Genomic DNA, 15,550 nt, shown 5'->3' with positions numbered 1-15,550 from the left:
TCATACTGGTCCACGTCAGCTAGGGAGGGGTGTTTTAGTCTTTTAGTCTTCAATTAACGGAAAAAACTAACTTTTCGGACGGAAGGACCTTTCAATTAGACAGAGTTAAACCTGAGGGACTAGTTAGATATTTGCGCAAAACTTGAGATTAGTTAGATAATTATGTAAAATCTGAGGGACTAGATAATAATTTTTCCTTATGGTCCACGTCAATTAGGGAGGGGTGTTTTAGTCTTTTAGTCTATAATTAACGGAAAAAATCAACTTTTCGGACGGAAAGACCTTTTAATTAGACGGAGTTAAATCTGAGGGACTAGCTAGATATTTTGACAAAATTTTGGATTAGTTGGTTAATTTTGTAAAACCTGAGGGACTAAATAATAAATTACCCATCTTAATAACTCATAAAAAAAAAAAAAAAACTAAAAGTCGTTATTCTTCAATAAAAAGAACATCAAAAGTCATTGTATTTGAATGTTATATAACTCATAAATTAGAGAAAGGTAATTTACGAAGAGTTATTCTGTTTAAAAACCATAATAGTAGAATAATGACCGATTTTAAAGATTACTGAAGAATTATATTGTCGGTGGTTAATAGTATTGGTTACTATTTTAGCAACATAATTTTCTGCTACATATTTCTTTTATCGCAAATTTATTGCTAATTTGAAAATATTCATCGATTGTAATTTAGCAGCCAGTGAAAAATCCGTCGGTAAATGGCGTAATATTTTTTTGGCGATGTCTTCATTCGTGGACAAATTAGCAGAGATATATTTGGCTGCTCCATATGACATTTTTAAGTAACTTAAAGGAACACTATGTCGATGTCGTCGTCGTCGTTTTTTATTTATTTATTTATTTATTTTTTTTTAAAGAGTTTTCAATCATCTTGGACTAAACTCAAATTGATATCTTACTCAGATAGTGAATAGGCTGACTCTTCTGAAACAAGAAGCTTAGTTCATTAGTGAAATTATTCTTATAGGTTGTTTAGTCAATAAAATTAATTTTCAGATCCTGATACATTCAATTATATAGAAATAAATTTATTTTCCAAACAAATTAAAATGAAATATATTTTTCAAGGGATATATAAATTTACTAAAATCTTTTAATATTCGATTAAGTATATATTTCCACCCATATTATTATAAATCTTGACAATGATTCGTTAAATTTATAATTTCTTCAAGACTTATTTTATAAAATATAATATAACAATTCTTTCCACAAAATATGATAATTATTGCGGATTACGTGTATTTTAAATTTATTAGTGTTAAGAAAAATACTCTATTCGTCCATGATAATTAAGAAACAATTTTAAAGTCATAACAAAACATTGATAAATTTGATTAATTTATTCTTTAAAAAATTATAGAGATAATTATTGAGTTTAATATAAATAAACGAAAATTTTAAAAATATTATTAATTATCATGTGATATTATTTGTAAAAAAAAAAAACTTTAAAATGGCTTACATATGTGGACTAGGGAGTAAAAAAAAAGTGAATGATCGGTATGACTGTGTTTGGACAATAATGTTTTTAGTTAGCTTTTAGGTTTTGACAGTTATGTTTTATAAGTAAAGTTTTATAAAAATTATACGCTTTTAACGTATTATAAAAAATTACAACTATTTAAACAGTTAAATATTATTAAATCAACTAACATTAATGAAAACAGTTCATCTTACTGAATAGATTTTAATACTAATATAAGTGATCAGAGCACATCAACAATATAGATTTTTCAGAATTACAAATTAAATTATCAACACAACTCAGATAATAGAAACTTAAACTCTCTTAATAAATCTAATATACGTGACCTTATAAGCATACATTTAATAAATCATCGATAATCATTATTACCGGTAATTCAATATGGCTGGTTAAAATTGTTTTTAGTATTATAATCAAATCACAAAAATTAAATTATTTGAAAAATATATATTTTTTTAATTTTCCAGAGACAAACCACTTAACCCCTTATCCACTTCCAGTGTAAGTTGTTTACCTCGCGAGAAAATAAATTGGAAAAGAAAAAAAAAAAAAGGTGCAGAAAAGCGGAAAGAACAAAAAAACAAAACTCCGTTCCATTTTCCTACTCTGAGTAGCGCAGAGAATGGCCGAGGAGGCTCAAGATTGCGAGACGCCGGTGAAAAAGGAAACGGCGGTTGGTTCGCCGGATATCGAGTCACAGATTGAGGAAGCTATGCGCTCCCGAGTCAACCACTTCAAAGAACAAGCCGAGTTCTCTCTCTCTCTCTCTCTTTCTTATTGATTTGGTTTTGATTGTCTCTGTGCAATTTTAGTTAACAAGTACTAGGTTCCTTCAATTGTATGTGAGTTTGTTTATTGCGTTTTGATTTCTCATATTTGCTCACACTGTAGTCAGTAATTAGTAGGAATGGTGATGATGGTAATTTAAATTTTTGGAGTATTTGGAAATTGCAGTTCATTGACATTTGAGGGAGTCAGGAGACTGTTAGAGAATGACTTGGGATTGCAGAAATTTGCGTTGGATGTGCATAAGAGATTTGTCAAGCAATGTCTGCTAAAGGTACCTTTTTTTTTTTTCGCCTTATTAAACAGTAATTGACTTAAGCTAAAGGTGTAAAGTACTTTCTGTCTATCTATGTTTAAGCTCCTCATTCGATTCAGCTGTTGTAAAAAGAATTTTGGATTGGGATTTAACAAACAAATTAAACAATTGTTAGTAGGCAAAGGTGAAGCTGCAAATTTATTGATTAAATTGACTGTATCTTTGTGAGGTAGGAAAACACAACTTCCACTATAATTTTCGATTAGGTGCTAAAGTTGTATTGAATGGCATTTCAAATTTGCTTTTTGGTTGAATTAATTGGGATAGAAAGATAAAAATCTCTTCATGGTTCTGGCTGGATGAAACTAGAAATTGTCTGTGGGATTTGAGTTTGAAATCTCCAATTAATTTTACCTGGGTGATTGGTAGGATAATGAACTGCAATTTTTAGGGAAGGGCAGTGTTATCAGAATCTTACGAGTTACTATTCGATTCAATTTTCATGCTAAGCGATTCGAATCTTGTGGGTGAATCGGTATTGATCCTGAATCTTACGATTCATGCAATTCGAATCTTACGATCGAGTCGATTCTCATGTCCAATGATTCTCTTGCCAAACAAAACCAGTAGAAAAGTCAATATAGAGAAAAAAAGAGCAGAAGAATATAGTTATATTAGAAGATGAAGATAATGAAGGGCTTGAATTTGGAAATGATAATGAATAAATATGGATTTGATAGGAAATTTTAATGGCTTGATAATTTTACTTTGTTTTATATTAAAATTTTTAACTTTACAGTTTGATATTTTGAACTTGACGACTACACAAGTGATTAAGTTCTCTTTCATTTTGTGTTTAGTAAATGATTTATAATTGAAATATACATAAATACATTATTTACAATTAATTTTTAGTATCCTTTGACAAAATTAATGGAAATATATCCATAAATATGTATGCATTTATTTTTAGTTAATTTTGAAAAGTTATATTGAATCTTACAGTTTGATTCTTGATTCAGTTCTCAATTTGACAACCTAAATTTAATTTAAATTTATTTTGGTGAAAGTGAAATTGGATACTTACTGATTAAATTGAATATCTTTGTGAGCTAGGAGAACATAATTGGCCTAATCTATAAGTTCCTGTACGCGCCAAACTCTTATATAGCTAAAACTTGATTCGTCTATGATAATTGGAATTTGAAATATCCAAATATGCAAACTAGTTACTTTACCTGGGCGATTATTGATGGAATAAGAACTATTGCGGAAGTAGAAAGTGGTAGGCATGGTTTTGCATTTTGTGCTTAGTTTGAATTGTATCCTGACTAAATTTTTGGGATTGGTTCGAGCAGAATATTTGATTACTAATCACTCTGTATCACTGGTTAGTTATTACACTCTTTTGCGCTATCTATAGTTATGGACCAAGTTGTAGACATAATATGGACAGCTTAATGTTACATATCTTGATGTCCTGTATCACTCTATCTCTTTAGTATCAACTCTTAATATGAAATATTAAGAGTTCTGATATAGATATTTATTTTTCTCTAAAGATATAGCCTTGCGGTTTAACCTTGGGATTCCACCTTGGAAGTCTCAAGTTCAACAACTGGGATGGGAGTGCTAACAACCATTTTAAACCGTTCAACTCTTATTTTTTCCTTTTTCAAAAAAGACCTGCATTTATATATATTCTACTTGTTCTTGCCGAAACATCTAGGATCATCATTGATTTAGTTTTTGTTGCTACTCATGTTTTTGCTGTGAAAGATGGTTAGTTGTTGGTGATGTCTGAATGTTGAAATTTCAATGCTTTCTAATTCTCAATGTGATTATTTTTTACTGATAACAGTCAACAAGCTCCAAAATAAGTATCTATGTTTGTCACATTTACTTCACATTTTTAAGTGCTTATGTTTATTCATTCAATGGTAGTGCTTGGAAGGAGCTGTTGATGACAATGCTTCCAAGGATACTGGGGAAAGCAGGGAAAAACATTCCTGTTCAACAAAAAGAGAAGCTGCAGAATCTCCTGAAGGACACGATTTGAAAAATGATATAAAAGAACAGGGTTCCGAGGATGAGGAGAAAATGGAAGACTCTCCTGTAATGGGCCTTCTGACAGGGAAAAAAACCAATAAATCGGAAACTAAGGAAACTCCAGTTGATAAGAATAAAAAAGTTCCAAGTGAGGACAACATAAAGAAAGCCTTATTAAAGAAGGCTTCCTATGTCAAAGCCAATTCTGAGTATGCTATTACATTTTGCTTCTTTTGTTTCTTTCTCTCTCTCTCTTTTTTTTTCAGTGGTCCTTAATCCTTATTTACTAATTTGCTACTGTGCATGTCTTCACATGCTTGCATGTCATTTTTATGTGCTGATGGTTGTTTTTTTTTGTTTGGTCCATCTTCACTGCTTATTTTTTGTTGCTCATATGAGTTCAGCATGTTCACATCTCTTCACTTGCTTCAAATTTCAGGAAAGTTACAATGGCTGGACTTCGTCGACTTTTAGAGGAAGATCTCGGACTTGATAAATATGCACTTGATCCCTTCAAGAAATTTATAAGCAAACAGTTAGATGAGGTGAATATCAGTTGTTTCTTTATCTTCTCTGGGCATCTCATAGAGTCTAACTTTTGTGATTATCTGTTGTTTATTAGATATTACAATCTCCTGAAGTTTCTGAACCGAAGAAGAAAAATTTAAAAAGTAATTCTCAAGAAAAAGCATCTGCAAAGAAGAGGACTAAAGAGAGTTCAGAATCTTCAGATGGAGGGAGTGATGAAGAGGATGAAGATGAAGACGAAGATGAAGTAAAACCAAAGAAGAAAATTATTCCGAAGCAAAAGATGCTAAACTCTGAAGGGTCAAAAAAACGGAAAAGGATTGAAAAAGAAAGCATAGTATCTGGCAAGAAGCGCAACAAACCTGTGGAAAAAGTGGCAGAGGACGGTAGTGATGTAGAAGACAGCGGAAATGCCTCAGAAGATAGTAATTCTCAATCATCAGCTGAAAAACCAGTGAAGGTTTCAATTCCCTTCCTCCCATCAAATAAACATGTACAGGAGAAAAAAAACATGGCTGTGTAATACTAAAACTTGGTTTTCTGAAATTGTTCATTTCAATTTCTTGCAGAAAAAGGACTCTTCAACTCCAGCATATGGGAAACATGTTGAGCATCTAAAATCTGTAATCAAATCCTGTGGGATGAGGTTTTCCTTCTCATGCTTGCATTTACAAGCTATATTACATCTTTGTTGAGCTTTGAGATCTTAAAATTCATTATTTCTTTTGCAGTGTGCCTCCTGTAGTTTACAAGAAAGTCAAGCAGGTGCCTGAGAACAAACGTGAGGCACAGCTAATAAAGGAGCTAGAGGAGATACTATCTAGAGAGGGATTGTCATCAAACCCTTCTGAAAAAGGTGCCTTTGAACTTTTATCTCAGATGTTTTATTGGGTTGATATTGTTTCTGATGAAATGAGCTTAGTGGTAATTGATTTTTTTGTATCTTCTGGCAATAGTTTCTATTCACTTTATACTTATCAGATTTTGCTGAAGTAAAGAATAATCTTTGTGAACCATCATTTGTTTGCCTGCCCCCTTTAGTATGGATTCTCACATATCCCTAAAAGGTAAAATGAGCTGAAATGAGTGAAGTGTATTTAAGTCCTTTTAAGAAAAACTTGCATCCGTTCCTTAAGTGAATAAACTCCCTTATGGACAAGGAGAATTATGATTCTTTCTAACTTGGAATGGGGTTGGGGGGGCTACAACATTGTTGTGTAATCAGTGATGAAAGACCTCCTGATAAACATCGTCACTCTTGGAAAGAAGAACAGAAGGCCTTTTTTTTTTTTTTTGCCTTCTCTGTAGGTGAAGAGGTCAGTCTTTTATTATAAACTGCCTGTTAGTTGTTGCTCTACTAATCTTCTTGCAGCAATTTCGTTGAGTAGGGGAGAACCAAACCCGTCTATATGATGTAGTTCATATATTTATGGGGATCTTACGTGTGCTTAATAGGGAAGTATAATAACAAATGCACTTTTGTTTCTTTGAGAACAACAAATCTCTGTTTTTAGCATGTAATATATCATGTAAGAATTGATTTGATTGGTGGTAACTCTAAATTAGCAGAACATTTTTTGCAACATGCTGATTAAGTTAGGGTCTAATTTGGAGTTTAAGGGAATTTAAGCTTAGAGGGGGTGCATCATGCATTTGAGCATAGATAGTCATCAGCCTATGAACACTCGGATGCATTATTAACTGTTTGTTATTTACTGTTCAGAAATCAAGGAAGTCAGAAAGAGAAAGGAAAGGGCGAAGGAACTCGAGGGCATAGACACGAGTAATATTGTGTCAAGCTCACGTAGAAGGTCGACAACAAGTTATGTGCCCCCTCCGAAGCCCAAAGTACCGGTTGAAAGTGATAGTGACAATAGTGATGAGGATGAGGATGAGGATGAGGATGATGATGACGATGACGAGGAAGAGGAAAACGATGAAGAAGATGATGGAGAAAATGATGGGGATGATGAGAGCCAGAGTGAAGAAGGTAAGTAATAATGGATATGGTTCCTTTCAGTTCAAAATGGTCAATAACATGATCTCCAATATAAATGGCTTGAGGTTTAATAAATCATTGGTCAAGTAATCTCCAATATTTTGACTTGTTTCCAATTTCCCTTTTATGATATTATCTCATATTGTATGCAGAGAATGCCGAAGACAGTGATTGATTGAATACCGAGTAGGCCGACTCGCAAGTTGATTGATGAATAGATACTTCGACAAATTAGATATATGGATGCATCATCTATTTTAATTATTTAGTTCTATTTTCTTTTTTTGTATTTTTCTCGAGTGTAGGAACGTATAGCTTTCAAGGACAATTTGTTTGCAGGTCCTTCCGTTTAGGATATCCTCCCCCAGTTCATTTGGTGACTTATAGAATGTTTATCTTACCCTGATAAATTTAGCTTCTTATGTAAACAAATAGTTCTGTATGTTGATGTGTGTTACAGTTTTCTTGCAGCAACTGCCCATAAAAGGTCTCTAAGATGTATGAAAGCTGCTGTCGGTGTGCTAATTACATATTTTGTGTGTTTGTATATAAAGCAGGTATACGAATAACATCAATAGTAATTTAACCGGTAGACTTAAAAAAAAAAAAAAATTAATGGGAAAAGGGAAAAGACTATTGGAGCAATAAGTGGAAGGAGTATTAAGGGAGAGACATTTGAATCTGAATTTATTGTCAGGTCGTATATGCACGTGTATGCATTTCTCACTGTATATCTATTGTCATGACGTATATGCATGTTTATGCATTTACCACTGCGTATCTATTCCTAGGTCATATATGTATAATATGCATTTACTCGTATATGTACAATAATTTTATACCTTGGTGTGCAAACATAATAATTTGAACCAGGGGCGTAATGTAATTAAAGTTATTTTTAATGTAAGTGATGCATTAATATTATACTTAATTATGTTAGATTACGTTCTATTATGGGTTCTAAAGAGAGTTGTATTACATTTAACACCTTATATGCAAATATCAGTAACATGTTACAGATGCTTGTGATGTATTGCAAGCAGAATATACGAATAAGAAAATTAGATATAGGCATTATCAATGCAGATTCTGTGCCTAAAATGCAGATTCACTTTGATTAGCTGGCAAAATTTAGACATTAATAATGAGAAAGATGGATTTTTAAGGATGGTGTACAGTAGTTGTGTATGGTATGCTACCCTGGGTGATTCTAGAAATAGGGCTATTCATATTTATTAATGAGAAAAAAGTTCTTCAATTCAACTGAAATCAAAATAATTAAGTACAATAATGTATCTCTTTTCATGGAAATAACAAGTTCTAAGCACATAATTTCTTTATGCCTGTTAAATTTCAAGCCAAAAAAAATATATCTAAGAATCTTTGTCTAATTGTCAGTCATTTATGGCATTATGAAGTCAGCTCCTGCTGCTCCATCTCTGAAAGAATTTGCCTCACTTCATTTGCAAGATCCATAACATGTTTGTCCTTAACTCCTAAACAAAAAAAAAAAATTGATGAAAGTAAAATAATATTGACAGAACAAATCCGAGATTAAATAACTGGAAATAACTTGTATAATTAAAATATAAGAAGAAACTGACCAATTTGAATAAGGGCCATTTCAAGATTGAAAAGGTAGTCTCTGTTGGGTCCTGAAGGGCCTTTAGCATGAACGATTTGTCTGCATTTAGGGATTGAATTGCGTGAGGCGCATAGCCATATATAGAATTTTGATTTGGGTTTTTGATTGATGGGTAACAGGTGCAAAAGTGAGGTGCCTTACGTAGATTCAATGTTTTCTCAACTCAATTAATGCTTTAGTTCGTCCAAAGGAGAAATATGTTTTATATAACAAAAGTACAGGCTTAAGATGCATACTTGGCTATGTCTTTAAGAGGTGCAGGTCCCAAGTAATTTTGGTTATGCTTCTTATCTGACGATGCTACATATCTGAAAAAGGAATGTGTTAATTTAGAACTGATTAAATTGGTGGTACCAAGTAAAATAAGATATAGGATATTAGTTGTGCTTTTTGCTACTTACACCATTACTCCTGAAATGGCTGGAGTTGTGGCTGCAGGGTCCTGAAAGAAAATTTCAGAAGATGCTTCCATGATCTAAATCTAAATTATATGGATGCTTAGAGCTTACAGTGAAGAAATCAAGATAAGCCTTCTGGTCATACTGCTTCTCCCTCACTTCCAAATACTGTAGAAATAAAGGCAAAAGTGATACATATATGCATGAACACCTGTCTATTTAAAAGCATGTCTTTATGCACACCCGAAAGAAGGCATTGATAATGGTATTAAGCATTTGTAAGATACTGAACAAGGATATTCTTTGCAACTAATAGAAGAGCAGGCTAACACTTAGACGAGTTGAATATATACCGTTATTGCAGTTTCTTCATCTTCCTTTTTGGAGATCTTGTACGCAACTCCCCACTATGACCTCAAAAAAAATTAAGAGATTAAGAACCTAACTCATATATTAGGGTCATTAACAGACTATCTTCTAATGAAAAAGAACATGTAGTCCAGTAAGTTGAGAATTATCAATAGACTGCTAATTGTAAAAGCAACAAATTAACCCATGAACATTAAAAATAGGCATAAACGCATATGTAAATATATACCCAAAGTATGTTTCTTGCTATTTCACTGAAGAAATGACATCAATTTGAAAGAAAACATAATATTTTCTATTAAACTCTAGCAGAAAAACGTATGGCACTACAAACGAATGTCGAATTAGAAGGAACATAATTCAACCCAGGTACTCTTGAGTTATTGAAACAGGTTAGAGTCAATCCCCCCATCAAAACCCACAAAAAAGAAAAAAAAAAAAAAAAAAAAAACTCTTTTCCCTTTTGATTTAAAATTTTTATACTATCAACACTATAAATGGTTAGGCCACCTGTAAGGGATAAACTTTCTTCAATGCATAAAATCACAACCTCCCATCTCATAAACCTGTCCAATATTCAAATTTGAGATCTCCAAATAGGAAACCCAAGTTTTAACCATTGGCCCTACAATCAAATGTGTCCTTCATATCATACTTCCGCCCAACTCACTCTCTTCCTCCTCCCCTCTTCTCTTTTTTCTACCTGTCCTACTTTTCAATTCAGACATTGCATCTCATCCATTTTCCTCATCTAATTTTAACATTTTTTTCCAAATGATCCATTAAAACAGCAATCTATATTTAGTTAATGCAGATAAATATGCTTAATTGAAAAAGTTAAAAACTTTAAATTATTACTAGTAATATAAATTCAAAACTTTCGAGCAATCACAATAACCAAAAGCAGACAAAGAGTTAAATTAAAATTAAAAATTAGGTCTAGCTAGAGGTTTCATTCAAAGTCACTCACACAAACTTCTCCATCAGCAGGTTCTAAAGTGACAGCTCTACCAGGATACTCCGGAGTCCCTCTATGGTCAGTGCTACCTGTAAACCAATGTTAATTAATTAATTAATTAATTAATAATAATACCAGCAAAAGCATTTCACAGTTAAACGTAGAAAAATATACAATAATAAAATACATTGCCTTGGTAGAAGACACGGCGATAGCCTTTGATGAAACCAACAACACGATCATCGTAGTTAAAGCCTGCTTTCCATATGAGAGACCCATACCCAAATACCCACATCACCATTTTTGGGTCAGTCTCTCCCTAAAAGATGCAGCTAAAAGGAAACAGTCCGTGACTACTCAGGAATGTAGAGAGAGAGGGAGAGAGGAGCAGGCGCAGCAGTGATCTTTAATTAGAGGAAAAAAAAATAATAAAATGGCATGGCGTTTCATGGCATAAGATACGAAATTAACGACCAACAAACAAACAGACTTAGTTTCTTTTGGACCAGGTTGGGCCAATCTTATTTTAACATTTTCTTTTTAAGTTTAATATTGGGCCAGTTTTATGTATTCGGATGGTTCATTGGCCCAATGGGTGCTTTTGAAAAGCCTTTTAATTTTTTTAATTTTTTTTTAAATACTCGTTTGAATATATTGTTATGTAGCTTATATGCTTAATAAATATTACAAGACCAACTAAATTAGATTTAAAATTTCCTCAAAAACCAAAAAAAAAAAAAAAAAAAAAGACATAACATTATATTAGGACAGAATTGGTTTAGGTCCCATTATAATCCACATATCCTAATTTTCTAAATATGCTTTTACATTGACTTCAAAAAAATATTTGTAATATAATATTTATCATATATTATTGCGATTTGAATTCTAATCTCATTTTTAGAAATTTTGAAAGTTTTTACAGAAAAAAAGAGTATCTTAAAATTTATTTTTATATCCTATTTAATTACTCAGAAGAATTCTTTCTTAAATGATATAATTTGTTTTAATTATGTTGAATTTTACAAAATTTGGTTTTTTAAATATAAAATAGAAAATTTTTAGGGTAATTTTCTAAAATGGTATAAAAAAAAAAGTCTCAAATGATGTTGCTTTCAAAGCAACTATCAAAGAGTGTGACATAATTTTTCAAAGGCATTTATTAAAACTTACACTTATAATATTAGAGTGTGATTGTAACAAGGTGTTTTTCTATTAATTAATATGGAATTTTGCGAATTCGCTCAAGAAATTAAAAATTAAAAGAAATTACACAAACAATAGATTGGAATTAAAAACTCATTTATACTAAACACAAAGGCACTTTGGTATTAAAAAGAAAAAGAAAGAAAGAAAGTACATTTATACTTTAATAACATTTAAAGGTTACTGAATCTTCTTATGGAATTTGGTTATTAAGTTAAAAGGAAGAAAAGCAATAGGAATCAAATCAATGTTCCTTGGTACTTCCCTGGACCTCAATTTTCAGTTCAAATTCTGTGATTCTTATTCTTCATTTTATGTCAAAGTATGCACGTTCTGTCTTGTCGTTTTGAGAGCAAATGGCTAGCTCATACCCACAACACAAAATATATATGGGTATAACATCAAATTCCACAACTAGGTGTTTTTGAGCATATACAGCCAAAAATGGAATCCACTGCCATTTGAAACCCTAAACAGAATTGATTTTCTTTACCATTATAAAGAAATTCAATCCCATCTACACCACCTGAGGTGATCGCTCAATGATAAGCTTTCTACTTACTTCCACATGTTTCATCTCAAAATTTATACTATCAGAAAGAAAGAAGGTAATTTTTTATTTTTGGAACAAGAAATTGAAATTTAACTATAAGAGAAATTGAATTAAAAAAAATCCCATATTGAGTTCAAATTAAAAAAAATAAAAAAACCCAATAACCTACCATATATCTTAGAGGTAATCATAGCTGGTGATGTGATATTATCATGTAGAATCTCAAATGGTTTCGAATTCCAGGTGACTCTGTTTTATCTGTCCATATGTCCAAGTTACAGAGAATTTGGTTCTTCTTTACTCTCTGTGATCCTTTTCCATCTATAAGCTGTCCATTTCAGACAATCTTGTCTTATAAATTATGATGTGAGATAAAATTCTCATAAAACACATTGCATATGCAATGCTCGATGCCTCTGCTTATTACAAGACATGACATGAGATCCATTTTTTATTCTGCTTTCCATATATATAACATATCAATGGTTCCAAAGAAATCTACGATCAATATATATATATATAAATTAATTAATTCTTTAGAAAAATCTAAAATCAACTGGAAAATTAAGTTAAAAATTAATATTTAATAATTAAGAGTTGTTTAGTTAGCACGTTTGAATCCAACGAATGATCATTTTCAGGTGTAGTTAGTGTTCAATCCGTAGAAAAACATTTATATAGAGAGTCAGTTACATATCTCGAAACGAGATTAATGAGTACGCATTTATACTTACCGGTGATCAAAATCAAAATACATTAAAATTAGCAACAAGTGAGGGATATATAATGCATATTGAAACATATATATTGCCCAAACTTGTGATTATACACTAATTAATTTATTTCAAGCTGACACCACTGGATTAATTCCATTATCAAAATTGGTAGTTGATGATGATTTAGTAGTAATTGGCAATTCTTTCTCATTTGTCAAAGCTGGTGTTGCTGAGATTCTCTTATCCTTGGTTTTACCCCACACAACAGTGTAAAGCCCAATAACTATAAGAATTGCTCCAATTATACTGAAAAAACGAATAAAAAATAATAATTAATTAACCAAAAAAAAAAAAATGATTGCATTAATTACAGAATTATAAATAATTACATACCTTCCAAGGCGAAGTTGCTCAGCTAGGATTATGGTTCCTAAGGCTGCAGTTATAATCATGCAGAGAGGGCTAAAAGAGGTGACAAAAACAGGGCCTCTTTCCTTAATTACCATACCTTGCACATAATATGCAACTCCAGAGCAAACGATTCCCTAATTACAAGATTAATTAATTAATTAATCGAAGTTTTAATATTATTGTGTTTAATCATAAAATTAAAAATGGTATACTCACAGAGTAAGCAGCAGCAAGAAACCTAGAGTCAAATCCTATTTTCCAAGCACTCATGTCACGTTCCATTACAAGTGACACAGCAGCTCCTTGAACCGCACCCATTAAGCATATCAAAGCTGTGAGAGAGAGCTCCGCTGGGTATTTCTTCAAAGTAAATGACTGACACCGAAATTTGAAATTCTAATTAGTACCCACTTCTTTAAATTCAAATTACGAAAACAAGCTTTCTTGTTCGTCAATTGGGATATGGAGATTCAATTTATGGAAGAAATTACGCATAGAATATATGAAATCTTAGAAGTTTAGGTAGGAGTACTTAAGATACGGAGATGTATATATGTGTATATGTATATATATATATATATATATATATATATATATATATATATATACTCACTTGCAATATAAAGAAACTTGCCCAGCCACAGCAACTGGCTAGGAGCATTAAAGTTCCGGTAACCCAATGTTGGTCATTAGGTTCAGTAGATGTGGTGCTTCCATGGTGGCTTCCAGCTCCATGTGAGGTTAAGAAATTAAGAATAGGACCTTTGTACAAAGTCATCACCATTGCTCCTGCAACTGTAACACATGTTCCCATAATCTTGGCTATGTCATGTACCCTCTTTATGTTTACCTTCTCCAACCTGTAATAATAATAATATTTCATGATGTGTTATAATTATTAATTTTTTTTTCATTTAACTAAAAAATTATGAAATTTAAACTTATATTAAAAAAGGGCTTTATTCCTTATAGAATTGATTCTAAATTGGTAACAATGTATAAGTTAACATATGATCGAAAGAATTATCTTCATATCTCATTTTCACCCTAAAATATGCAAAAATAAGAAAGAAATAAAAAAAAAGTTGATTATTCATTTTCTTTTCTTTAAGGAATAAATTACTAAAAAATTAGAAAAGATGATAAAAGCATCTCACTCTATATATATATATAATGTAATTGCTGGGCCTTAGTCAGGCACATATCTTTGTCATTAGCTTAAGTGCACAACACTTATTATTATTATTATTATTATATAACGTAATTGTTTCTTCCTTTTTACCTGAAAATAATTGCTAGAATAAAGGTTATGGCTGGAAGGACATTGACTGATGCAGATGCAAATGTTGCTGATGTGGACTTCATCCCAACGTAGTATAAATTCTGATCAAGCACTGGTCTGCATATTTTTCAACATGTTTTAATATAGTATTAATTAATTAATCATAATAAGTAGCACATATTAATAATAAACATATCATTAATATATTACAACACAAAACTCTATATTCTTGTCTACGAATAATCCTCGTATCAAGAATAAAACTTTCTTGATTATTCTTCTTAATTATTAATATAATCAACAAGAATTCATTTTCACCAATATGTTATTTGGTAGAAAAATGTAGATATATAATCCACATATGTTTTTCTTGGCTCCAAATATTTTTCACACATGAAAATAGAGAAAAGAGAGGATGTTTTAAAGGATTACTCGAGAAAACCAAGAACCGTTATTCTAAGGAAAATAGGGAGTGTCATCTTTGGCCTTATTTTCCTGTAAAAAAGTAAAAAACAAGAATTAGAAGAGTATACATACTATTTCAAGAAAACAATATATATATATATATATATATAGAGAGAGAGAGAGAGAGAGAGAGAGAGAGAGAGAGACCTTTCAAGAACAAGTGCAAAAGGAGCAATGACGAGAGTGGCAACAATATGACGATAGAGAGCAAGAATATAATGGCTCATGCCATGCTTAAAAGAAACCATAGTAACAATGTACATTCCTGCATATCCAAATTGCAGAGACACCATAGCCAAGAATGGTTTTGCTTTGATGAGCCCTTTGCACACAGCACTACATATACTCTGTTCTCCCATCTTCAAATTTTCTGAGCTCTCTCTGTGTGTGTCTCTAAAGCTCTTAGTAGCTCTATGT

At 31.6% G+C, this 15,550-nt stretch overlaps 3 protein-coding genes across 3 annotated transcripts; 1 reads left to right on the top strand and 2 right to left on the bottom strand.

Annotated features, from left to right (window-relative positions):
• The first annotated feature begins 2,032 nt into the window (after positions 1-2,032).
• On the top strand, positions 2,033-7,600 carry LOC105638921 (uncharacterized). The gene is made up of 9 exons (XM_012222825.4): positions 2,033-2,262; positions 2,467-2,572; positions 4,499-4,812; positions 5,043-5,148; positions 5,226-5,591; positions 5,701-5,777; positions 5,863-5,987; positions 6,855-7,121; positions 7,283-7,600. Exons 1-9 carry the CDS (start codon positions 2,135-2,137, stop codon positions 7,303-7,305), a joined length of 1,512 nt encoding a protein of 503 aa, XP_012078215.1. The 5' UTR covers positions 2,033-2,134; the 3' UTR covers positions 7,306-7,600.
• Positions 7,601-8,335: 735 nt separating this feature from the next.
• On the bottom strand, positions 8,336-11,176 carry LOC105638920 (ChaC-like family protein). Its single transcript, XM_012222824.4, has 8 exons — positions 10,693-11,176; positions 10,513-10,589; positions 9,527-9,580; positions 9,285-9,341; positions 9,177-9,217; positions 9,012-9,083; positions 8,735-8,814; positions 8,336-8,626 (listed from the first exon to the last, which is right to left on the bottom strand). The coding sequence occupies exons 1-8, from the start codon at positions 10,799-10,801 to the stop codon at positions 8,541-8,543; spliced, it is 576 nt and encodes a 191-aa protein (XP_012078214.1). The 5' UTR covers positions 10,802-11,176; the 3' UTR covers positions 8,336-8,540.
• Positions 11,177-12,906: 1,730 nt separating this feature from the next.
• On the bottom strand, positions 12,907-15,550 carry LOC105638919 (WAT1-related protein At4g08300). Its single transcript, XM_012222823.4, has 7 exons — positions 15,281-15,550; positions 15,101-15,163; positions 14,669-14,785; positions 14,000-14,246; positions 13,603-13,761; positions 13,369-13,520; positions 12,907-13,281 (listed from the first exon to the last, which is right to left on the bottom strand). The coding sequence occupies exons 1-7, from the start codon at positions 15,490-15,492 to the stop codon at positions 13,104-13,106; spliced, it is 1,128 nt and encodes a 375-aa protein (XP_012078213.1). The 5' UTR covers positions 15,493-15,550; the 3' UTR covers positions 12,907-13,103.

This window comes from Jatropha curcas, chromosome 9 (genome assembly GCF_041381405.1).
Source record: "Jatropha curcas cultivar XTBG-Jc1 chromosome 9, XTBG_Jcur_1.0, whole genome shotgun sequence".
Classification (NCBI taxonomy): domain Eukaryota; kingdom Viridiplantae; phylum Streptophyta; class Magnoliopsida; order Malpighiales; family Euphorbiaceae; genus Jatropha; species Jatropha curcas.
The sequence above is the reverse complement of the archived record's forward strand: the minus strand, read 5'-3'. Positions and strand labels throughout refer to the sequence as shown.

Excerpts from the sequence above, each read along its gene's own strand:
- LOC105638921 (XM_012222825.4), top strand. The coding sequence starts at position 2,135 with ATGGCCGAGGAGGCTCAAGATTGCGAGACGCCGGTGAAAAAGGAAACG. Across the intron at positions 2,573-4,498 it reads TCAAGCAATGTCTGCTAAAG|TGCTTGGAAGGAGCTGTTGA; the intron begins GTACCTTTTTTT and ends ATTCAATGGTAG. Across the intron at positions 5,592-5,700 it reads CAGCTGAAAAACCAGTGAAG|AAAAAGGACTCTTCAACTCC; the intron begins GTTTCAATTCCC and ends AATTTCTTGCAG.
- LOC105638919 (XM_012222823.4), bottom strand. The coding sequence starts at position 15,492 with ATGGGAGAACAGAGTATATGTAGTGCTGTGTGCAAAGGGCTCATCAAA. Across the intron at positions 14,786-15,100 it reads ACGGTTCTTGGTTTTCTCGA|ACCAGTGCTTGATCAGAATT; the intron begins GTAATCCTTTAA and ends AAAAATATGCAG. Across the intron at positions 13,762-13,999 it reads CAAGTTTCTTTATATTGCAA|TCATTTACTTTGAAGAAATA; the intron begins GTGAGTATATAT and ends TTTCGGTGTCAG.
- LOC105638920 (XM_012222824.4), bottom strand. The coding sequence starts at position 10,801 with ATGGTGATGTGGGTATTTGGGTATGGGTCTCTCATATGGAAAGCAGGC. Across the intron at positions 10,590-10,692 it reads TCGCCGTGTCTTCTACCAAG|GTAGCACTGACCATAGAGGG; the intron begins GCAATGTATTTT and ends ATTGGTTTACAG. Across the intron at positions 9,084-9,176 it reads GCCATTTCAGGAGTAATGGT|ATATGTAGCATCGTCAGATA; the intron begins GTAAGTAGCAAA and ends TTCCTTTTTCAG.